Source organism: Myxocyprinus asiaticus, chromosome 33 (assembly GCF_019703515.2).
Source record: "Myxocyprinus asiaticus isolate MX2 ecotype Aquarium Trade chromosome 33, UBuf_Myxa_2, whole genome shotgun sequence".
NCBI classification, from domain to species: domain Eukaryota; kingdom Metazoa; phylum Chordata; class Actinopteri; order Cypriniformes; family Catostomidae; genus Myxocyprinus; species Myxocyprinus asiaticus.
The window spans coordinates 28,102,727-28,127,586 of record NC_059376.1 but is presented as its reverse complement, the minus strand read 5'-3'; the positions used below and the strand labels follow the sequence as shown (position 1 = coordinate 28,127,586).

Here is a 24,860-nt window from a genome sequence, read left to right as displayed (position 1 = left end):
CAAACACACATGCACATATTTATACACTCACACTCCGTCTTGCTGACAATCTCTTTGCCCTGAGTCCTTGGGTCCAGCCAGCTTGTGGTCTTTGAGTTATGGCTGAAAATGAGAGAAATTTATGACATTTCATCAGCAACTTTAAAATGATATACAACAGCATACTCTAAATCCGCATTAAATGGATAATATCATACATTTTTGTATTATTACATTTTTTTCTGAGGTCTGCTTAAATGTTAATAAAATTAGTTCTTTTTGTGCTGAGTTCTAAAAATGTTAAAGTATATTTTCATAGTACAATCTCAAAATGATCTCAAAACATCAAGTAAAATGTGTTTTTAATTTTTATGGATAAAGGCAAATATTATGCAATTTTCATTGGCAAATGTGCATCTTAAAGTTCAAATGTCGCCTCGACATGTCAAAATCATCCGATGTGACTTACAAAGGTGTCACGTCAACTCAAAGTAAAATCATTGATTACTGGAGGAAGCAGATGACCTTCTGTCTCTATTTTTGACCACTCAATTTCCCCTGTCTTTGCTCTCCCCCAACCATCACCCTTCCTGCTATTTCTTCTTTTTATTTCTCTCTAGCTGACTCACTTGATGTAATAAGGTTCGCCTGTGCCACTGAACGCCAGCTCCCAGTTTTCAGGCAATGCTCCTCCACGTGCTCCGTTCTCCATGGCAACCCCTCCATCCCGCCCACTGCCTGAGTCCCAAGTCTGATTAGGTGAGACAATTGTGGTGGGAGGGGCACTGCTGGCTCCCGCAGACCCCGCTGGGAAACAGAGAATAGAGTACAGTAAACATGACATGAGATGCGGCCATCTAATACAACTTTAGGCAGCCTAAGGGCAGCAGGAGGTCTCACTGTTCATGTTACTCTTTTTCTGCCACTTCTAACATAAGAATAGCATCAATCCTAAACATACTACTGTGGTTTTTAACTTTAGAAATATACAAAATACCAAAAAATGTGTGTTCCGGACCAGTTGAGCCGACATCTTCTAATTTTGCACATTTCTCTTAAAAACTGTGTGTTCAAAACAACAGCAAAAAATAAATGACCACTATATGAAGTCTAGTCCAATCAATAGACCCACTCAAAGCCCGACATATTGTATTGCACACAATAATACAGTGGCCCCAAAAGCATTTGACCTCTTAAGCTACAATTAAAAATATATATGAATTTCTTTGCATCAGCATTTGCAAAAACAAAAAATTCTGAACTAACTTGTTTATAACTAACTAAATTGTACTGATTGTTTCATCTTTTAATTTAAGCTGAAGTGTGTTATTTTTGCGCCACTAGCACCACTAAACAGAATTGCAAAAATAAATGCTTTCTGAATATGCTCCCATCCATTGTTGATCAAACAAACAGATACTCCCGCCCCCAACTCACATCATTGGTTGTCAATGTTATTGTGTCGGTATGGACAGGTCACTCAAAACAAACGGAGTGGTTTTATAGCGCCACAGGGACACAGTGTTTACAGTTTTTAAGCAAATTAACCTACAAATAGCTCAATTGCAACAGTTTTCTCTGCATATTAAACCGAGACAGGAGAAAGTGTTTTAACACAAAAACTTACACACTTCAACTTTAAAACCAAACAAAGAATTTTGAGAAATGTCTGCCTGTACTTGTGCTATCTTTATGTGAAATAAATGCCACTTTATGGAATAGTTCACCCAAAAATGAAAGTTCTCTCATCATTTACTCACCCTTATGCCATCTAAGATGTGTGACTTTCTTTCATCTGCTGAACTCTAATTAAGATTTTTAGAGGACTTTCTAAGCTCTTTTGGTCCATACAATGCACGTGAATGGGTGCAAAAATTTTGAAGCTCCAAAACTCACATAAATCAGCATAAAAATAATCCATAAGACTCCAAAGGTTAAATCGATATCTTCAAAAGCGATATGATAGATGTGGGTGAGAGACAGATCACTTTCACTTTCTTCTTCTTGTGTTTTTGGTGATTGGCATTCTTCATGCATACCACCCCCTACAGGGCAGGGAGAAGAATTTCAAGCATAAAAGGACTCAAATATTTATCTGTTTCTCAACCACACCTATCTTCTTCTTCTTCTGAAGATATGGAATTAAACACTGGAGTCGTATGGATTACTTTTATGATGAATTTATGTACTTTTTGGAGCATCAAAATTTTGGCACCCATTCACTGCATTGTGAGGATCTACAGAGCTGAAATGCTCTTTTAAAAATCATAATTTGTGTTCTGCAGAAGAAAGAAAGTCATACACATCTGGGATGGCATGAGAGTGAGTAAATGATGAGAGAATTTTCATTTTTGGGTGAACTATCCCTTTAGTACTATGCTGTCTAACACAATGACTTTTGTGCATTTTAAAGTGTGGCTAAAGTAGCCACTATATACAAGCTTTTCTTTCAAGATAACAATTTGAAATGATTCAAAATAAAGTTTGTGGCAACAGCTGCATAGATTTGGTCTTCCTCAGATCACTCTCATCTCACAGTGCTGTACCTGACAGACCAGAGTCTTCCTCACTGTTGTCACCTTCCTCCACAGCCTTCTCCAGGTTGCTAAGCGATTTGCTGCGGGTACGGAAGTTCCTCAGGAGGTTTCGGTGTTCCTGGTACGTAATGGGGGGGCTGTCGGGTCCGATGTGCACTGGCCGAGGCGTGCCATAATAGTTCCCTGTAAAGATGGAGGGTCCCTTTAAAGCCTCAAGCCAGAACTTTTCCAACCAAAAACATTTTTTATATGAAACGGCAAAAAGCAACGGCCTTCGGAAAAAAACAATGCATTACATGCAGTAACAGAAGCAGTCCTTGACAATATATTCTATTTTCAGTTTGGGTCTGTAGCCTTAGGAACTTCAAGATCTCCACCTAAATCCAGTAAAAATGTACCATGGCCCCATAAAGTATTTGGACACTTAAGCCACACTTAAAAACATGTATGCATGTCAAAAACATTGTGGAACATGTCCATACTTAAAAGGATAGTTCACCCAAAATGAAAATTCTCTCATTATTTACTCACCCTTTTGCCATCCCAGATGTGTATGACTTTCTTTCTTCTGCAGAATATTTCAGCTCTGTAGGTCCATACAATGCAAGTGAATGGGTGCCAAAATTTTGATGCTCCAAAAAGCACATAAGACATAAAAGTAATCCATATGACTCCAGTGTTTTAATCCACCTCTTCAGAAGTGTTATGATTGGTGTAGGTGAGAAATAGATCAATATTTAAGTCCTTTTTTGCTTGAAATTCGTCTCCCTGCCCAGTAGGGGGCAGTATGCATGAAGAATGTGAATCACCAAAAATACAAGAAGAAGAATGTAAAAGTGATCTGTTTCTCACCCACACCTATCATGTCGCTTCTGAAGATATTGGTTTAACCACTGGAGTCTTATGGATTACTTTTATACTGACTTCCGTGATTTTTAGAGCTTCAGCATTTTGGCACACATTCACTTGTATTGTACGACAAAAAATAGCTTAGGAATTCTTCTAAAAATCTTAATTTGAGTTAATTAGAAGAAAGAAAGTCATACACATCTGGGATGGCATAAGGGTGAGTAAATGATGAGAGAATTTTCATTTAGGGTGAACTATCCCTTTAATGTGATAAACTGCATCTTTGGTTACTCCATGTGGGTATCTCTGTGAATTTGAGGGAAATTGATTTGTGGGACCAGTTGCTTAAAAGTATTTGTAAGAATGGCAGAATGGAAGTTAGTTCTAAGAAGGTCTATAGCATCATTTGTTTGCACATGCCATTTGGTTCGATAATTTGTTCTCAAATGCAATAAAATGCATACATTTTTTAGAGTGAGCTAAGTGTCCAAAACTTTCCAAATAATTTTAGGGCAACTAAAGTTCAGATAAGTACTTAATATGATCTTAGCAGTAAAGAAAAAAAAAAGAAATATCATGTGTGTGAAAAAAAGCTGACATGAACTCAAAATGGGAGCCAAGCAAATAGATGCTTTCATATAAAATTATCTGACATATCCTTCAAAGCAGTTTTTTTTTTCATTATCAATACTCATGATATCACTCTCATTTTACATATTATCACAAGATGAATGATTTTTTTCCGCTCCCGGCAGCCGCTGCCCTAGATCATGCTATCTTTAAACCCCTTAATCACAGCTGTTCTCAAACTAATAAACTGACAGGATGTTCTAGAACTCAGATAAATGGCATTGGGAAAACATGAGATAAATCCACCTCTGAAAACCTACCTCAAACATTCAACTTACATGCTCTAATGTTAACATTTTGTGTGTGTGTGTGTATATATACATATATATATATATATATACACACACACACACATATACATACATATATATATATATACATATATATATATATATATATATATATATATATATATATATATATATATATACGATTTCCAACAAAGATGATTCTGTGAGAACTGCAAAGCTACATTTTATGGTACAACACCACCAGGGGAGCACGGTCCCCACTCACTCAGCCAAGAGAAACAGAGTTTGCTGAGCTAGTGTAGCAAAGCTACATGTTTGGCACTTTTAGAGATATTTAACTGCAGTATAACTCTGTGGTGATTGGGGCGGGTCCGAGCGACGCTGGGCAGAGTGGGACCGGGGGAGATGAGTGGAGAACGAGTTCCACCTGTGCTCCATACCTGTCTTGGGTTCCAGAGAGACACACGGGAGTACTTAAGGAGAGGAGACAGCGGCAGATGGTAAGAGAGGCGCACAAAGCCGAATGTGTGTGTGGGTGACAGCAGGCTGAAAAGCAATGCTGTGTGTGTATCAGCGGCTACAAAGCAATGCTGGTGTGTATGGGTGTGTATTTGTCAGGCTGAAAAGCTGATCATATTTGTACACTGAAAAGTGTGAATAAATGTCTTACATCTGGATGTTCACCCGGCTCCCACTTCCTCCTCCTTAAAAAAGGCAGAGGTCTGCCACATTGGTGCCGAAACCCGGGATTTAGAGGAGGAAGATGCTGTCCTGGAATCCTTGCCTCTGGCTGAAGATTGCAACGCCGAGGAGACGCCCGATCTAGTGGTACTGGAGCAGTTCATCAGCAGGCTACCGAAAGGGATGGCTGAGCGGGTCCAGTGCCATCACCCAGCATCGCTGACGGAGGCAGTGTAGCTGGCCGAAGACTGTTTGGCGGCATGTTTGGGGGCTGGCATTTTTTTCTTCTTCACTCTCTCTCTCTCTTTCTCTCTCTACTGTGAAATACATCTTGCTTGGTTGGGAAGGAGGAAGCGGGAGCTTGGTGAACATCCAAACGCAAGACATTTATTCACACTTTTCAGTGTACAAACATGATCGGCTTTTCAGCCCGGCAAATACACACCAGAATTGCTTTGCAGCCGCTGACACACACACACACAGCATTGCTTTTCAGCCTGCTGTCTCCCACACACACACATTCGGCTTTGTGCGTCTCTCTTCCCGTCTGCCGCTGTCTCCTCTCCTTAAGTACTCCTGTGCATCTCTCTGGAACCCGAGACATGTGTGGAGCACAGGTGGAACACATTCTCCACTCATCTCCCCCGGCCTCACTCTGCCCAGCATCGCTCAGCCCCACCCTGATCGCCACAAACTCCATCTTGGGAGCCTTATTTACAGACAGAGAAAGGGATGCAAGGGAGAGAGAGGGAACTGAAGTGGGAGTGATCAGAGAAGGGAAAACTGAAACAGGGATTACAGAGAAAAGCCTCTTTTCTCCTGTACAGAGTGATAGAAAAATAGGAGTAGTCTTGCTTCCAGCTTGAGGGAATGATTCATAAGCTGCATCACTGCTCAGGTGTGCTTAAAAGCCACTTAATACTTAATTATAGACACATTAAACAAATAATACCTATTTTAATTTTTTTATTTTTGTCCCTGAAGTTCTAGTGACATCCTATTTACATGAACCCATCACCAGTCCTCTCACTGTCTGAGCCCCCAAAAATGTTAGATATGCAACCTTAAAATCATGGACACAGGACACTGAGGGTGAGTGATGAGTATTTTTCTTAAAACATATCCCAGCTTCATTTTCAGAGACAAATATAAGCCATTTGAAGGTTGATTCCCCTGAAAACACAATGTTAACACTGTAGCTCTCTGGCACTATCAAAACATTTCTCTGTTTGAGTATCTTAACAAACCAACAACACAACACAGCTCAACCTATGGTGTGAGTTTAGGGCAGGACAAGCTGTTTAATGACCAATTGAAGACAGTGGAGTGTTCAAGAGACCTGTTTGAAAACAATTATTTATTTTTGCAATTCCATTTTGTGACGTTAGTGGCTCAGAAATTACACACTTCAGCTTGAAACTCAAAAGACACAAATTGGCACAGCAACATCCAAAACACAAGTCACAAGATACTGATTCATAAATCCAAGTTCTATGTTTCTAAATATGCAGCTGTGTGTGTGAGATTCTTAACAAAGCCATCAGCAGGCTCAAATCTCAGTTTGCATTACACGCTTGTTCTCTCTCCATTAGAGCTTCTTTTCAGCTCAATTCTGCTGATAATATCGTAGGACAGAACTGAGCCAGCCAGCACGGCACTTTTCTCCGCAGTCTGGAGGTTGCTTCTCTTCACTCTGATTGGCTGGAACATTTGGAGCTCTGGCATGATGCCCTGACCCTCACCATGTGTTCATAAGCATATATAAAGGAATGTATATGCACACAAACTCAGCTAAACAGTAAATAACTCCTTACACATCCAAAACCAGGCATGTCTGTTCAATATGTTTATATAAACTGGGTTGACTTAACCAATATATTAGGGAATAATAACTGTTTTATGGTTTATCAACTTGGAACAGCGTTCACAGCCTTTTTTTTTTTTTTCTCAATCCGAAGTATTTAAGAAAAAGTGAAACAGGATATTCAAATTAGAAAAAAAAACATTCTTTTTTATTTTTTTATTTTTGTTATTTTTTTTTTTTTTTATACTTGATTTTATACATGGGAATTGATAAGATTGTAATGAAAATGAGAGTTGAGTGAGGCGATTGGAGGGTAGAAGTTGGAAAATAAGAGGTTTAGTCAAATGTAAAGTCTTTTCAGAGGGGGAGAAAATTATTGCATTTTGGTAATGGATTATGATTTTTATTTATTTATTTGTTTTTGGAAAAACATGCACCAATGGAACATGTATTAAGAAAGTCAAAAGTGTCAATTTTTATTTAATATTGCAATGAAAGTGAATGGTGACTGAGGATAACATTCTCCATAACATCTCCTTCAATAGAAAAAATCATAGGCTTTGGAACATGAGGGTGAGTAAATGTTGACAGAATTGTCATTTTTCGGTGATCCATCCCAAAAGTGCACTAATTATAAAGAAGTTAGATGAGAGATTGATTTTGACCTTTGAACTTCCCACTTTCCAGAAGGGCTCCAGACTCCTCCAGGGAGAAGAATTCCTCAATGGATACAAAGTTGTAATCCACCCCTGAGATCTCTCCGTCCCGTGGTTGCCTGGTCGTACCTGAGTCAGAGAGCAGGGATGCAAACATTTATATATGACATAAACATAGTTACAAACAGGATCCAAAATTAACACTTGTAAAGCACCAAATGCAAGTAAAATTTGGCTTTGGCGAGTAAATAAATCTCACCAGTTGGTCGGTAACCTTATTAAGAACCAGGACTGGGACAAAAAAAACAAATCAACCCTAGAAATATTCAGGCTTGCGCGTTCCCCCACAATCTTTAACTACAGTTGTGAATGACATGATGTTTTCCAGTTTACCTTGTCACTGCTGTTTAGAATTTCAAGGCTGTTTAATCTGGTTTCAACAAGCTTTGTATGGAGCCTTTAAGGTTTACATATCTCACGCTGTGTTTACTAATGGACTGTGCGACACGACCACAGAGCACTGCAAATTCGTCAGCGCTGTGTGAGTGGGCCGGTCCTGCTCTGCTCTCGCACTGCAGCAAACGGATGTGCTGTGTGGTTTAATCAAATGGGGAAAAATAGGGGTATTTGGTGTTTCCCATGTGCAATAGTAAATGGAAGCGCTTAATAAATAACAGTGGGGCAATTTTGTAGTTGCACGGGTGGTAAAAAATGGTCAAAAAATGCGACCATTTAGTCACATCAGCCCACTCGATCGACCAGCCCACTGCTTGATCTGCCAAATGGGAAAAGTCCCAGTGCTCTCGGTGGCAAGTCCTTCATATAGTTAAGGATTGAAACATAAGTTTATCTGCCTAAACTTTTTTCTTTTCTCCAGAACTCCATGAGTTGACACTTATGAGAAATATACCTTAAAATATACCAAAATTAAAATATAAGGAACTAAATTAAGTCTTCATGTTTTTGTGACAGGTGCAGTTTCACCACTGTTTGGTTGATATACACTAATCAGCCATAACATTAAAAACACCTGCCTAATATTGTGTAGGTCCTTCTCGTGCCACCAAAACAGAACCAACCCGCATCACAGAATAGCATTCTTCTCACCACAATTGTACAGAGCGGTTATCTGAGTTACGTAGACTTTGTCAGTTTGAACCAGTCTGGCCATTCTCTGTTGACCTCTCTCATCAACATGACGTTTCAGTCCACAGAACTACCACTCACTGGATATTTTTTTATTTTTGGCACCATTCAGAGTAAATTCTAGAGACTGTTTAACATGAAAATCCCAGGAGACCAGCAGTTACAGAAATACTCAAATCAGCCCATCTGGCACCAACAATCATGCCAAGATCTAAATCACTGAGATCACATTTTTTCCCCATTCTGATGGTTGATGTGAACAATAACTGAAGCTCCTGACCCGTATCTGCATGATTTTATGCACTGCTGTCACACGATTGACTGACTAGATAATCGCATGAATGATTGTTGGTGCCAGATGGGCTGGTTTGAGTATTTCTGTAACTGCTGATCTCCTGGGATTCACACGCACAACAGTCTCTAGAATTTACTCCGAATGGTGCCAAAAACAAAAAAACATCAAGTGAGCGGCAGTTCTGTGGACGGAAATGCCTTGTTGATGAGAGAAGTCAACAGAAAATGGCCAGACTGGTTTGAACTGACAAAGTCTACGGTAACTCAAATAACCGCTCTGTACAATTGTGGTGAGAAGAATAGCATCTCAGAATGATATTCTGAGATGCGGGGTTGGTGCTGTTTTGGCGGCACAAGGAGGACCAACTCAATATTAGGCAGGTGGTTTAAATGTTGTGGCTGATCGGTGTATGTGGAAAAATAGCTCAATAATCCTATTTTAATAGGGACAAACATTTGTTTATTGGTGATAATAATTAAAAATACAAGATCATTTTTAATTATTCTTCAAGAGAAGAAACATTTATTGGCTGTAAATTGCCATTTCTCAATTCACCTGCCACAATCTAAAAAGAGACAGTCCAGTATTACTAAAGATGTTACATGGGGCAGTTTTAGAGATTGCCCATTATTTTTTCATAAGGTTGCATCTTTCCTTGGCTAAAAATCTAATGCATTTTTTGAAGAAAAAAAAAAAGAGAGAGAAAAATCTCCGGATGGCATCACCAGGAGGCCTGTCGCTTTGATGTTTTTTAAATTTGTAACTGCAGACCACAGAGAAAACACAAACACAGCTGTCACACTTGTTCACAGGACTTGTAGCCAGTTGATTGGCCTTGAAGTAAAAAAAAAGAGGCGGAGAGTAATGTCTAATGTGACAGTGTCAAATGAGGATATTCATTCAAGGGTTCTTCATGAGTAGAAATAGTGAGTTATGTAAAAGGTTTTACTTACTGCATACAAATAGTAGAATAATATTTGTGTTTGCGTCTCTCTTTGCATACAACTTCAACGGTGTGCAGTGAAACCTGATTATGATTTCATACACACTTCAAATCACTTGCACTTCTACAGTATAAGCCCACAGTGATGAGATTAAACAGCTCTCTCTCGGCTTTCTCTCTTATATGAAAGTTAGTAAAGTAGATTTTCTTGAGGCAGATTACCGATGCCGATGTGCATCCTGAATTATGCTAAACTAAAAACTCCTCTCCAGCATTTCAGTACAAATATATACAATCAGTGAGTAACTGGCACGCTTTGATCAACTGACCTTGCCAACATAACCAATTGCTTTGAAACAAAAGTTCTCAAGACTCCAGAGGGGAGGTTTTATGTTGCTTTATGAGGTAGTGCATTTAATACAAAGACATTATAGGCTGCACACAGTTATTCAACACAAAGCAGGACTGTAATGACTTAAAAGCCTTCAGCCCCCATATACAATAAATCATTCCATTATAAATAAAACACTGCATTGTCCCTAGGTATTATGCACTCTGTTTATGACATTACAGAGCCTGTAATGCATTATTCCTTACGGCAGCACATGTAAATGGCATATCTGCGGTTATCTCTTGAAATAATGACAAGTTTTATGCAACATTTAATACATTGCACATGCACCCCTTACATCCACTCTGGGCGGAAATTAATCTTGCTGGTCTTTAATGAACATGCATGATGAAACATTAAAGATTTAGACATTGAGGACCTAAATTATTACAGTTATTAGCATGTCTAATATTTATGTAAAACAAGCAACACAGTTTTGATAAGTGAATGTGTTCACAAAATGATCTGATCATTTAAGTTACCATGAATCAGTGTTTGCAACCCATTTAACTTTTGTAATCTGACATATGAAACAGTGAAACAGGATATTGAAAGAGAAAAATATGTAGGACGGGACTTGATTTTTATCCATTGGGATCAGAAAAAGTGAGTGTTACATACCAAAACAGAGCCAGGTGGTGGAAAAATAGGAGGAATGGGTAATGTCAGAGATGGCGCAAATTAATACTTTACAATAAAATCAAGATTACGAAGGCATTATTTTTCTTTAGAATAATGTGCACTGATAAGAATTGTGAATCATGCACAATAAGACCAGAAATGTGTTTTAAGACAAGGCCAATTTGGATTTCATGTTGACTTGAATGCCCCATTACGACTGAATCCTTTCCATTTAGCATGATGTTTTGCACCTGGTTCAAAAGAACATTACCTTTTACACTAACAAGCCTGTGCCATTTTTTCTCAAGAGAAGAGAAAAGAAGAGCTCTTCTACAATCTTCTAATTGCGTTCAATCATTTCAGAGATGTGACATTTAAGATTCACTGCTTTTTAGTGTCACAATATGAAGCATTTTGAATAAATGTCTTATTCGGGAAACCTAGTAACTTTGAATAGATAGGCTACGTAATTGAACAGACAGATAAAACATTATGCGAATGGGTGTGCATGCTGTTTGTGTATTGAAATGAGTGTGCTTGAGTGCACATTCATAAGTACATGTGAGTGGTTGTTTGTTTGGGTGCTTATGTGTTTGTGTGTGTGTGTGTGTGTGTGTGTGTGCACAGGCACAGGAGTGCTGAAAGGCACAGCAGGGTACCTCTTGCTGGAGAAAAAGATAAATGTGCAGCTTTGGGATTCAAGAGCAGGAAACAGGCAAAATGTGAATCATGCGGGGCTGATTTAATGCATCAGCTGTGATGGTGAACAAATGCTGATGTTTTAAAGGAACCGGCAGGAGCTATACATTAAAACATGCATGCAATCGTTTCAGAAAATAATTGCGGTTTTGTTGCCAAGGCAAAATATGGAGCGGTTCATAATGAGTGCACTGCTGTGACATTTGATGACAGTTGCCATGACAGTGGTTAAAGTGCATTACTTTGCCACAAAGTGACTGAACCTTTGACTCCACATGAGGTTTGACATAAACGTAAACTGGATTTGTTTACAATCTTTAAAAGCATTAAAGCATGAGGTGATGGCATGCATGTTTTTGCTTACTGAAGCACTTCATTTTCTCTATATCTATGTGCAATTCTGTGTGTCTGGTTGTGTCTAAATCTATGTATCTGTTTGTGTATTGAATGCAGTTGTATTACAGGATAATTTATGCATGTATGTATCTGTAGGTCACTCACAGGGCACGGCGCGCAGGTAGAGGTTCTCTCGAATGACCTGTTGGAGTTGGCTGTCCATGGATCCTGGTGTGAAACACTTACTCAGGTAAAGTCTTAAATCCTTACAGAGCGTTGAACCTAAAGATGACAAAGAGCAGAAGTCTATATCTTATGACAACCAATTAAGGGATAATGTACAGTCAGCCAGTCATCATCTCAAAATAAACCCAGACAGGGTGATAGGACCCTGATGCTAAATGGAGGGGTCTTGGAACATCCTGAAGGGGTTTATTTTGTGATAATGACCAGCTGACTGTACATAATCATGCTTATTACATGGCTGCTTACCAAATAAATAAATAAATGGAAAATGTATTTCATTGTGTGAGAAGAAAGAGTGAAACTAGCAGTGTAGGAGATTGGTTGCCATGGACAACAGTCAATTATACAGTTTAGTGTTCATTATAAAAAAATATCTGATGGCAGAATGTTGCCATTGAACAATCAGAATCAAGTATTACAGAGAGACGTGTAATAAAATATTTTACATACTCACATAGGGATTTTTCTATGTTTTTTAATAAAAAATAGGGATTTTTTTATTTTTGTCATATGAAGGCCAAAATAAAACTGCCTTTTATGTATAGTTTTAGCCTTGTCCCAGACCCAGACTTTTAATATAAAACTACGAAAATATGTATAAAAAAATTATTACAAATTATTATTTTTAAAACTATGATTATTTTAAGAGTAAAATAAACACAAACCATTTCCAAATGTGTCGTGTGAAAATGACTTTTTAATTTTTCTAAAATTACGACTGTCCCACAGTTATTCCGTCATTTCCACCATACCAATCAATTTTGCCCCTGATTAGTGTAGTTAGTGTACTTGTTAAAGGAATAGTTCACCCAAAAATGAAAATTCTCTCATTATTTACTCACCCTCATGCCATCCCAGATATGTATGACTTTCTTTCTTCTGCTGAACACAAATTAAGATTTTAAGAAGAATATTTCAGTTCTGTAGGTCCATACAATATAAGTGAATGGATGCCAAAATTTTGAAGCTCCAAAAATCACATAAAGGCAGCATAAAAGTAATCCATATGACTCCAATGATTAAATCCATATCTTCAGAAGCATTTTGATAGGTGTGAGTGAGAAACAGATAAAAAAAGAAATTAGCTAGAAATTCTTCTCTATGCCCAGTAGGGGGCGTTTGCATGAAAAATGTGAATCACCAAAAATACAAGAAGAAGAATGTGAAAGTCAAAGTTAAAGTGGAGACTAACTTAGCAGGGAGGAGAATTTATAGTAATAATGGACTTAAATATTGATCTGTTTCTCACTCACACCTATCAAATGGCTTCTGGAGACATTGATTTAACCACTGGAGTTTTAAATTGGATTAATTTTATGCTGACTTGTGTGATTTTTGGAGCTTCAACATTTTGGCACCCATTCACTTGCATTGTATGGACCAAATGAGCTGAGAAATTGTTCTAATAATCTTCATTTGTGTTCTGCTGAAGAAAGAAAGTCATACACATCTGGGATGGCATAAGGGTGACTAAATGATGAGAGAATTTTCATTTTTGGGTGAACGATTCCTTTAACCAAGTTAACCAAAATTGTAGGTGAAAATCATGTTTGAGATGAAATGTGAGACAAGTGATGTTTAAAGAAAACAAAGAAAAATCTATATAAAAATAACTTGTGAGCAGGATATTTTATTGGGCGTAATTTCAAATCAAGGTGCTATTTTGCTAAATTATGCAAAAGTGTGAAAATATTATTGAACTGTGTATATTTAGGATACGTAAAATGTTAGCTATATTAGCCTTAGCAAAACAAAGGAGTCATTTTCATTTTTATTATCATTATTTTTTTTTTTATGTTAGAAATGTCATTTCCACCACAGAATTCTATTAATCACAATACAGAATTTGAGATGTAATGGAAATTACACTGTGGCTACTTTCAACAGAAAAAGATAAATAAAAAAGGCATAAATCTCTTGTGATGCATGTACAGTACATACACTATAGTCCATTGTTAGTAAACAAATGTAATATACTATTAAGTATGTTTTAACAGGATTTAACTTTCTAGAAATTCACAGTGCTGAAAGTGCCTGAAGTTGAAGATACACCCATAGATGCACATAGCCACTTGGAAATATCAGGAGATGTTGACACTAATCTATCATCTTAGATGATTAAGGATGCAATGAAGCAATCTGAAAACTCTTTTTGTAACAGCACTGTTAACAAATTTACAAAAAGAACACTGCTGTCACCATGGCAATACAGCAAAAACGTGAAGTAAAAAAGTGTCACTGTCAAAAGACGCTGGTCTGAAAATAAACAAACTGAAATGCTCTTTAAAAGTAACACCTTACTAAAACTGCTGCAATGTCTCTTGCCCTAATACCACACACCCCAGGTTACCACAGTAATATTTCAGACCTCCCACACTCATTCTCAGCTCCAAACACATTGAGACTGCACTGTGACTGCAGAAGTCTTTCAGGTCAGTGTGCTACTGTCACAAACAAACACTGCAGAGCACCTAACCAGGGCTGCTCTGTCTCTAGATATAGATTTTTGCACTTAATATAATCTGGTGGTCCTTTCTTTCCGCACACAATCTCAGCACATGATAAAACCCCTTAAAGTCCTCAAGGACTCATGGTAGTATGAGTCATTTCCTTTAAATCTATTCATTTTTTAAAGTGCGTTATGACCTTAGATGACAGGCAGCTTCCTATCATACAGGATATTGATGGTCTTTATACACTGTGGATGGGGATTGTCTGCCCTAATACTCGCCGATGCTGGGCTCCACCCCCACACTGACAGCGATCAATCCGGCCGGCCAGGGCTGAGACTTCAAGAGAGGTTAAGTAATAGAGTGTGGTGGACTGGAGGCAGGGGCGCCTGCAGGATTTAATCTGAGGGTACGCACAGAAATCTGCCTAATAAACCTTATATCTACGGGGGTTCGGGGTCATGCTCCCCTGTGAGATTTTTTTGTTGTTGCAAAAAACAACACCAAAGCGTTCAATTCTGGTGACTTTGAGATAAGCATTTGTTTTATATTCCTGAGTATGAGTAGCATTCTTGTAACTACTGGCTAAAGCATTTCTTCCAGTAAGCGTTCAGACAGACAGCTAAAAAAGCAAAATGCACCACAACTAATAGAGCAGAACGCAGGTGTCTCGAGACGCGTTTTTATCAGTTGAAAAAGTTATTTTTAACTTGACAGCATCTAAAAATGCAGCGCTCCAGTGAGAGATGCTAAAAACACAGTGAAACGTGATGCAGTTGTCAAAAGACATCCATCTAGCAAATTATTATATGGAAAACGATTGAAAAACAGCACGAGCGGACACAAAAACACGTTCAGTCCCTTGTTCACATGACACAGCATTAGCTCAAGTTTCTCAAAGTTACCTCTCAAAAAGACAGACTTTTGTTTCAGTTGATTGTTGGTACATTTCCACTGTATCCAACGCTGTTTGTTCTCTGTATTCGTAAATATCCCGATACTGTTTTACTGTGTGAGAAACCGCTCCAAATGATTCAGTGAGAGAGCGGTTCGAACTAATTGTACTGAATCACGAATCGATTCAGACCGCTTTGCAAGCCCATGTGGCCAATTCAATGAAAAGAACTGTCTCAAAAGAATTATTCATTCGCAAATTGGGCATTGCTAGTTCTTTTAAACAGCCAACAGAAATACGGGACACTTTTCATGATTGCTGAATTATTCTGAGAGTAAATATTTCTCAGGTCAGTCGGAGCGCTCATGGTATGCACAGTGCTTACGGCTGTACAGCTGCAGGCGCCACTGACTGGGGGAAGGTGGAGACCTGGCACAGCTACAGGATATCAGGATCATTTTATACATGATGTTGTTAAAGGGATAGTTCGCCTACCTAACCCTAACCTTTTTTTTTACATTGAGAATAGTAGGTGAGTGAGGCTGTCAGTCCCTAACATTTTGCCTAAAATATCGTTTTGTGTTCCACAGAAGGAAGTTAGGGGTTTAGGATCAACATAATGGTGAGTAAATGATGACAGCATTTTCATTTTTGGGTGAAGTATCCCTTTAACAACATGTAATTCATAAAGTAGCTAAAACTAAATTTATCATCACTTTTATATGTTTTCAAAACATAGCAAAAGATTAAAAAAAAGTAAAAAGATAAAAGTAGATACTGCATGGTGCAGATGCTTTTATGTTTACTCAATGTATATTTTGTCTTCCTGAATGTTTTCATAAATACCAATTCTACTTCTATAAATTTTAAAGTACTCAAAAGTTTGCATACCCTGGCAGAAATTGTGAAATTTTGGCATTGATTGATTGATTGTCTTTTATTTAAGGATAGTGATCATATGAAGCCATTTATTATCACAATAGTTGTTTGGCTCCTTTTTAAATCATAATGATAACAGAAATCACCCAAATGGCCCTGATCAAAAGTTTACATACCCTTGAATGTTTGGCCTTGTTACAGACACACAAGGTGACACACACAGGTTTAAATGGCAATTAAAGGTTAATTTCCCACACCTGTGGCTATTTAAATTGCAATTAGTGTCTGTGTATAAATAAATCAATGAGTTTGTTAGCTCTCACGAGGATCCACTGAGCAGACTAGATACTGAGCCATGGGGAGCAGAAAAGAACTGTCAAAAGTACAAGGTAATGGAACTTTATAAAGATGGAAAAGGACATAAAAAGATATCCAAAGCCTTAAAAATGCCAGTCAGTACTGTTCAATCACTTATTAAGAAGTGGAAAATTCGGGGATCTCTTGATACCAAGCCAAGGTCAGGTAGACCAAGAAAGATTTCAGCCACAACTGTCAGAAGAATTGCTCGGAATATAAAGAAAAACACACAGGTAACCTCAGGAGAAATACAGGTTGCTCTGGAAAAAGACGGTGTGGTTGTTTCAAGGAGCACAATACAACAATACTTGAACAAAAATGAGCTGCATGGTCGAGTTGCCAGAAAGAAGCTTTTACTGCACCAATGCCACAAAAAAGCCGGTTACAATATGCCCGACAACACCTTGACACACCTCACAGCTTCTGGCACACTGTAATTTGGAGTGACGAGACCAAAATAGAGATTTATGGTCACAACCATAGGCGCTATGTTTGGAGAGGGGTCAACAAGGCCTATAGTGAAAAGAATACCATCCCCACTGTGAAGCATGTTGGTGGCTCATTGATGTTTTGGGGGTGTGTGAGCTCTAAAAGCACGGGGAATCTTGTGAAAATTGATGGCAAGGTGAATGCAGCATGTTCTCAGAAAATACTGGCAGACAATTTGCATTCTTCTGCATGAAAGCTGCGCATGGGACGTTCTTGGACTTTCCAGCACGACAATGACCCTAAGCACAATGCCAAGTTGACCCTCCAGTGGTTACAACAGAAAAAGGTGAAGGTTCTGGAGTGGCCATCACAGTCTCCTGACCTTAATATCATCGAGCCATTCTGGGGAGATCTCAAACGTGCAGTTCATGCAAGATGACCAAAGACTTTGCATGACTTGGAGGCATTTTGCCAAGACAAATGGGCAGCTATACCACCTGCAAGAATTTGGTGCCTCATAGACAACTATTACAGAAGACTGCACGCTGTCATTGATGCTAAAGGGGGCAATACACAGTATTAAGAACTAAGGGTATGCAGAATTTTGAACAGGGGTCATTTCATTTTTTTCTTTGTTGCCATGTTTTGTTTTATGATTGTGCCATTCTATTATAACCTACAGTTGAATATGAATCCCATAAGAAATAAAAGAAATGTGTTTTGCCTGCTCACTCATGTTTTATTTAAAAATGGTACATATATTACCAATTCTCCAAGGGTATGCAAACTTTGAGCACAACTGTAACATTTACATTTATGCATTTGGCAGACACTGTGAATGACTTACAATGCATGCAAAGTATACATTTGATCTTAGATAAGCTTGTATATTCCCTGAGAATCGAACCCATGAAATTGGCGTTGCTAGCAACATGCTCAACAAGTTGAGCTACAGTCACTGTAGATACTGTCTCTACAAAAGTGGGCACCCTCAACCATTTAATTCCTAATTGCAAAATTTTGTTTAATTTAATTAATATTTAAGAGATTTTAGAAACCTAATTTGTTATACAAATAATACTGTACTTCACAAACCAAACAGAATATATTGGCATTCCCTTGTTAATTCAAGACACTGTGTTGACAAATCTAAGCATGTGTACAAATGCCTTTAAGCATTAATTAGTGGCATCAAGAAAACTAAGAATTCCTGACACTTTATCTTGAAGTACTGAAGTAAACCAGCCTGTACTCCTGCTAGACATGAATATGGTAAATTAAATCCCCATGGAACATCTTGAACTGACATATTCAGGCAGGTTAGGTAAGGATAACCCAATCCTTAGGGAAAATGACACTTAGGAGAAAGATGTCAACACTAGTATGAGGTACTTGGGGCTGTATATTGTCAGTGGGTATAAAGCTCTATTACAAAAAATGACTTCAATGAAATGCAGTTAAAACATCCCAATGTCACATAAAATAGAAACAATGAAAAGAAGTGGGTTGTTACAGCCTTGTCAATAAAGGCCCATGCTGGTAATGCAAAGGTCATAGATTTAACCCCAGGTAAGGATGACCTGTGACCTGGAAAGTTACTGATATCCCCTATCGCCACTGTGATCTTCCAACAGTGTGATTCTGGATGGACTCCAAGGGGGGGGCAAAGCAGGGTTGGGGGTGGGGGGCTTGTAGTGTCGCTATGGATAAAAACAAGACACAATAATCTAATATCAATATTCCAGTTACTAATGATGATCCACTTTGAGAGTTGCACTGAAAAAAAAAAAAATAAAATAAAAAAAAAATTCCTAATCATGAGTATTTTTGTTTTGCTTTTCAGTAGAAAAATCACAACATTCTTAAAACAAGATTATTGTCAAGATTATATAAAGCTTATTTTTATAATCTTAAAAAAAAGTGGGGAAAAAAAGTCAAATTTATATTTTACTTTAAATTTTGTCAAATTTAACTTGATAAAAAAAAATATTATTCAAAAGAATTAGTAAAATAAACTTAACGAACACACTTGGAAAAAAAACTTGATTCAAAAGATGTTCTCAAAGATGCTTAAACATTCTTTTTAAAAAAAGAAATATTTTTGCAGAGTGAGGATCGAAAAATAGTGTGTGGGAAATCATAAGTTTTACTCTGTCAACTTTATGCCATTCAGAGAATCAGAGAAAATCCAGGAATGCTTCCCTTTGCATTGCGCCTCTCTTATCTGATGCAAATTAGGAGTTGGTCAATGCACAGGCCTGCTACTATTGCGAAATGGGGTTAATAGCACTGCATATAGACACAGCAGTAACTATTCTCAAGTTACTTGATCTGGGGTTATGCTACTTATGGTTCTCAGCCACATACAACCCAATTCCCTCTCATTATTAATTAATTATTCCCTCTCGATAATAAATAAAGTACCTGGTAAGACTGTTTTGATCCGGATGGGATGTGGACATGAGTTCAGAACCCCTCTGACGTCTCCCAAGGTCAATCCCAAGACAGGTGTACCCCCAATCTCTAGGATGATATCACCAACTGTGGCTCCACCTCCAGGTGCTGCTGTGACAAATGGGAACTCTCCATAATCCGCCCCACCCCCAATGGCCACGCCAAGCTCTCCTGAGGCTCCGCCCAGTGGGACGAAGCTCTCCTGCACTTTCGAACGCCAGTGCAGCTTCTTAACAGTGGCCTTAGACATGTTGACAGTGCTGAAAAAAAAAAGAGATAGAGGGAGAGATAAAGAAAAAGTAGTAAAGTATTACAAACCAGTATACATCAATCTATTATGTCTGCAAATTTGAAACTTTAAAGATGATTTGACTATAATAGCAGGATTGTTTTGTACAAAAATGTAACTTCTGAATGAATGAATGTTACATTTATAAGCGATTTTCTGACACTACACTCAAAGCGCTTTACATAGTGAACAGAGGACACTCCTCAACCACCACCAGTGTGCAGCATCCACCTGGATGATGCGACGGCAGCCATAGTGCGCCAGAACGCTCACCACACACCAGCTATAGGTGAAGAGAAGAGAGTGGAGTGATAGAGCCAATTCATGAAAGGGGATTATTAGGAGGTAATGACTGAGAAGGACCAATGGTGGGAATTTGGCCAGGACACTGGGGTTATACCCTTACTCTTTACAAGAAATGCCCTGGGATATTTAATGACCACTGAGAGTCAGGACCTCTGTGTAATGTCTCATCCGAAAGACTGTGCCTTTTTTCAGAACAGTGTCCCCGTCACTGTATGGGATGTTAGGACCCACACAGACCACAGGGTAAGCACCCCCTGCTGACATCACTAACACCTCTTCCAACTTCTGAATCATAATATTTAAAGAATGTCCAGGGTAATCAAGCTATTTTGGTTTTAAAAAAAGGTTGATTAAATATGGATCGCTTGAAAATGACATTCTAAAGCCCCATAAAATATTTATTTTAGTAATTCAATGGAAACAAAATGAAACGGTGGCAAAATTATATTATCATGTTCACTGTGAATCACAGATAATGTTTGTTTGGTTTGGGGTCGGGGGAGTTCGAGGTTTGATTGTTGCACTAATGGGAAATGTGGTCTGTATATTCTTGTTTTTGACACACAATTTATTTTTTCTATTATATCAAAATGTCAAATGTTAATATGAGTGGGTTATCTTTCTCCATGTGGAATGTGAATGGGTTGGGGCACCCCATAAAAGAAAGAAGGTTATTTATTTTCTTAAGCGCAAGAAATATGATATAGTGTTTTACATCTTTAACAAATAACACATCTTTCCTCGTAGGAAGCTGAAAAACTTGGGAAGATATGGGGTGGACATGTTTTCTTTAGTGCTGGCTCAAGTAAGTGCAGGGGAGTCATTATACTGATAAATAAACATCTACAATTCAAATATCTCAAACAGATTAAAGATAAATTAGGAAGGGTCATTATTGCTTTAGCAGAAATTCAGGGGCAAAGGTTGATTTCAGCTAATATATATGCACCTAACACTGATGACCAGTGCTTTTTTATTGATCTTGAAGGGATGTTGCAAGCCGCTGGCACCCCACATGGTATAATATTGGGAGGAGACTTTAATCTTTTGATGGACTCAATCCTTGATCATAGTGAAGCAAAAGTGTGTAAGTCCCCTAGAGCAACACTGACGCTTCACAGGATGTGTAAAAATCTTGGTCTTGCAGATATTTGGCGACTTTTGAACCCATCTGGTAGGGACTATACATTTTTTTCATCAGTCTAGAATAGATTTTTTAAAAATATCTAAGTCCCTCATTTCATCTGTTGTGGATTGCTCAATTAGAAACATCTTAGTCTCAGATCATGCCCTGGTAAGTTTAGAGATGTTGCCACATACAGAGAAAAAGAAATCATATAGTTGGCGCTTTAATGTATCCCTTTTGCAAAATCCTGATTTCCAAATCAATGTTTATATGGAGACCAACTAGTCCTCAGTATCCTCAGCATGGCTTGGAAGGCACTTAAGGTAGTTCTTAGGGGTCGGATCATACAGTATGCCTCATTCACCAAAAAAATCCAAAGCACGAGAACTCGTGAAGTTGGAAGGGAATATTAAAAGTGCAGAGGCAGAGCTGAAGTGCCAAATGTCATCTGATGGCCTCAGAGAATTGACCCGATTGAAATACAGATATAATACTATTTTGTCGCCGAAGGTGGAGTTTTGGTTATTCAGGGCAAGACAGTCATACTTTGAGTCAGGGGACAAAGCAGGGAAGCATTTGGCTAGATATATAAAACAGAGAGAGTCTTTTTCTACCATTATCTCAGTGAAATCTACTGGTGGAGAAATATTTACCACAGCCATTGATATTAATAATGCTTTTAAAGAATTCTATCTTTATCTTTATAGTTCCACGTCTTCGTCTACTGATGAAGATATTAGAAAATTTGTGGAACCATTATAACTCCCTAAACTGACAACTGAGCAAAAACAATTATCTTGATTCTGAGATAATCTTGGAGGAGCTTGACGAGGTAATTAAGGCCTTACCTACAGACAAGGCTCCGGGGCCAGATGGTTTTGCCGCTGAATTTTTTAGATCTTATGCTACAGAATTGGCTCCACTTTTGTTAGAAGGTTATATGGAAGCATTAAAGAATGGAAAGCTTCCCCCAACCATGACACAAGCCCAGATCGGTCTGATTCTTAAAAAGGACAAAGATCCAAGTGAGTGTAAAAGTTACAGTCGAATTTCCCTGATCCAGCTAGATGTAAACATTTTGTCCAAAATTTTGGCTAACCGATTAAGTAAAGATATGACATCTCTTATAGATCAGGTGGGGTTTATTTGAGGCCGTAGCTCTTCTGATAACATTAGGCGTTTCATCAATATCATGTGGTCAGTAGCAAATGATCAGTCCCCTGTCGCTGCCATCTCACTTGATGCCGAAAAGGCGTTTGATATAGTAGAATGGGATTATCTTTTTAAGATTTTGGAAACGTATGGGTTCGGGAGTACATTTATTGGTTGGATTAAGTTACTTTATAGACACCCTGTAGCAGCAGTACAAACAAATGGACTAATTTCAGATAATTTTTCCCTGAATAGGGGCACTCGGCAGGGTTGTCCGCATTCCCCATTATTGTCCTGTCTTGCCCTGGAACCATTAGCAGCCACGATAAGAAAGGAGGATGATTTTCCAGGGGTGATCGCGGGAGGTGTGGCGCATAAGCTCTTGCTTTATGCAGATGATATTTTATCATTTGTCTCTGATCCTACTAGATCTATGCCTTGCCTCCACAGAATTATTAATTCCTTTTCCAAGTTCTCAGGATACAAAGTCAATTGGGCTAAATCCAAAGCTTTGGCTCTGACAGTCTACTGTCCAGTAACGGCCTTCCAGCCGTGCGCCTTCCAAAGAGTTAATTTTGACCCTTTAATAAAAAGATTTTCGAGCAATGTGGACAGGTGGGCTTCATTACATTTATCGATGATTGGGAAGGTTAATGTTATTAAAACGAATTGTATTCCAAAATTCAACTACCTGCTACAGTCACTCCCTATAGATGTCCTCCTCTCTTATTTCAAGCAATTTGATAACATAGCGAAGTCCTTCATTTGGAATGGTAAACATCCCAGACTACATTTCAACAAATTACATAGACCGATGGACAAAAGTGGGCTAGGCCTTCCTAAGATTTTGTTTTATTATTATGCGTTCGGTCTTAGACATTTGGCTCATTGGTCGCTTCTACCTGAAAGAGCCCCTCCCTGGTTTCGTATTGAACAAGAAGTCCTTGCCCCTATTTTGCCATTGCAAAGACTTTCTATCAAACTAACCGGAGAAGCTAAGTTACACCCCGTTATCTCGCATTTGCACTCGGTATGGACAAAAGGTCATGAGGCATCAGTGTATTACTCCCTGCTAGTTCAGAGTCTGGGGGGCGGAGCTTTAACCTCTATCAAGAGATTATGGGAGAAAGATTTTAATTTGGTATTGGAGGATGGAGTGTTGGCTGGGATTCTAAAAAACGTCAAGTCTACACCTAGAGATGCAAGGGTGCAACTTATACAATTCAAGATTCTACATAGATTCTATTGGGCACCCTCTAGACTGTATAGGCTTGGTCTTAAAGACACACCCACCTGCTGGCGTTGCCAATCGGTGGATGGAGACATGGCCCATGTTTTTTGGTGGTGCGCTGAGATTCAGGAATTTTGGTTGAAGGTACAGAGTTTTGTGTGTGACGTGTCGGGCATTCGGATTTTGTTTTGCCCCAGACTCTGTGTCTTGTGTGATGGGGCGGTCATCAAAGTAGGTGACAAATACATAAAAGATTGGGTCCTCACCAGTGCGATGATAGGCAGGCAGATTGTTTTAAGGGGTTGGAAGTCGGTGGGAGCACCCTCAATTTGGGAGTGGTGCGAGGAGATGGGAAGGGTGGCAGCCTTCGAAGAGGTAACATGTAGAAGGCTGGGGATATAGGATTCTTTTAATGGGAAATGGGGTTGATATTTGTTGTTTTTGGGGGGCTCTCGGAGTGGGTCTGTGGAGAGAGAGGTATAGTTTAGAGTTGTATGTTTATTATATGTGTGTGTATATATATATATATATATATATATATATATATATATATATATATATATATATATATATATATATATGTGTGTGTGTGTGTGTGTGTGTATATATATATTATTATTATTATTATTATTATTATTATTATATATTTATTTATTTTTATTCTCTGTATTTGTGTGTACTTATATAAGACCACTGGGATATTAATTTGGGGTTGGGTGGGGTTCTTGATTGGGGAGGGTTAGTAGTGGGAGTTAATGCTGATTCATAGTATATATATTCTTTGTTTTTCTTTGCTTTGAAAAATCAAGAAAAATGTTAATAACAAAAAAATAAAAAAATAAAAAAATAAAAAAGATTTCCAAACTCTTTGAATACAAGCACTCTAGGCCAATGCATCTAAATTATCTTTTTGGCACAGAATAAATACAGAAGTGAGCAATCTTAGCATATACTATAACTTCTAACCACCACAAAGTAAGAAACGGGGGCATTAAAAACACTTTCCCCAAGTCCCTGTGGTATTTCACATGCTAAACACATGATACTGTATGAGTCTCTAAATTGAAACAAAATAAGCAAACAGATGGTCAAAACACAGTAGGGGGTGATTCCATCCACAAACACTATTTACACAAGCTCATTAAAAATGCATAAATCTATTTCAGGTGTCAACAATTCTGCTACCAAGAACTTTAAACATTTTCTTCAACAAGATCTTTGGGGCTTA

The 24,860-nt window shown here is 38.3% G+C and overlaps 1 protein-coding gene across 2 annotated transcripts in view; it reads right to left on the bottom strand.

Annotated features, from left to right (window-relative positions):
* The window catches only part of LOC127424484 (membrane-associated guanylate kinase, WW and PDZ domain-containing protein 1-like), a 75,561-nt gene that overhangs the window by 36,311 nt on the left and 14,390 nt on the right, over nucleotides 1-24,860 (bottom strand). For both annotated transcript variants that reach the window (XM_051669751.1, XM_051669752.1), the window contains exons 2-7: nucleotides 19,499-19,788; nucleotides 11,984-12,100; nucleotides 7,397-7,516; nucleotides 2,526-2,699; nucleotides 609-786; nucleotides 32-102 (exon numbers count right to left, since the gene is read on the bottom strand). In XM_051669751.1, the coding sequence (XP_051525711.1) occupies nucleotides 32-102; nucleotides 609-786; nucleotides 2,526-2,699; nucleotides 7,397-7,516; nucleotides 11,984-12,100; nucleotides 19,499-19,778 (940 nt within the window). In that variant the 5' untranslated portion in view covers nucleotides 19,779-19,788. The remainder of the gene's footprint in view (nucleotides 1-31; nucleotides 103-608; nucleotides 787-2,525; nucleotides 2,700-7,396; nucleotides 7,517-11,983; nucleotides 12,101-19,498; nucleotides 19,789-24,860) is intronic.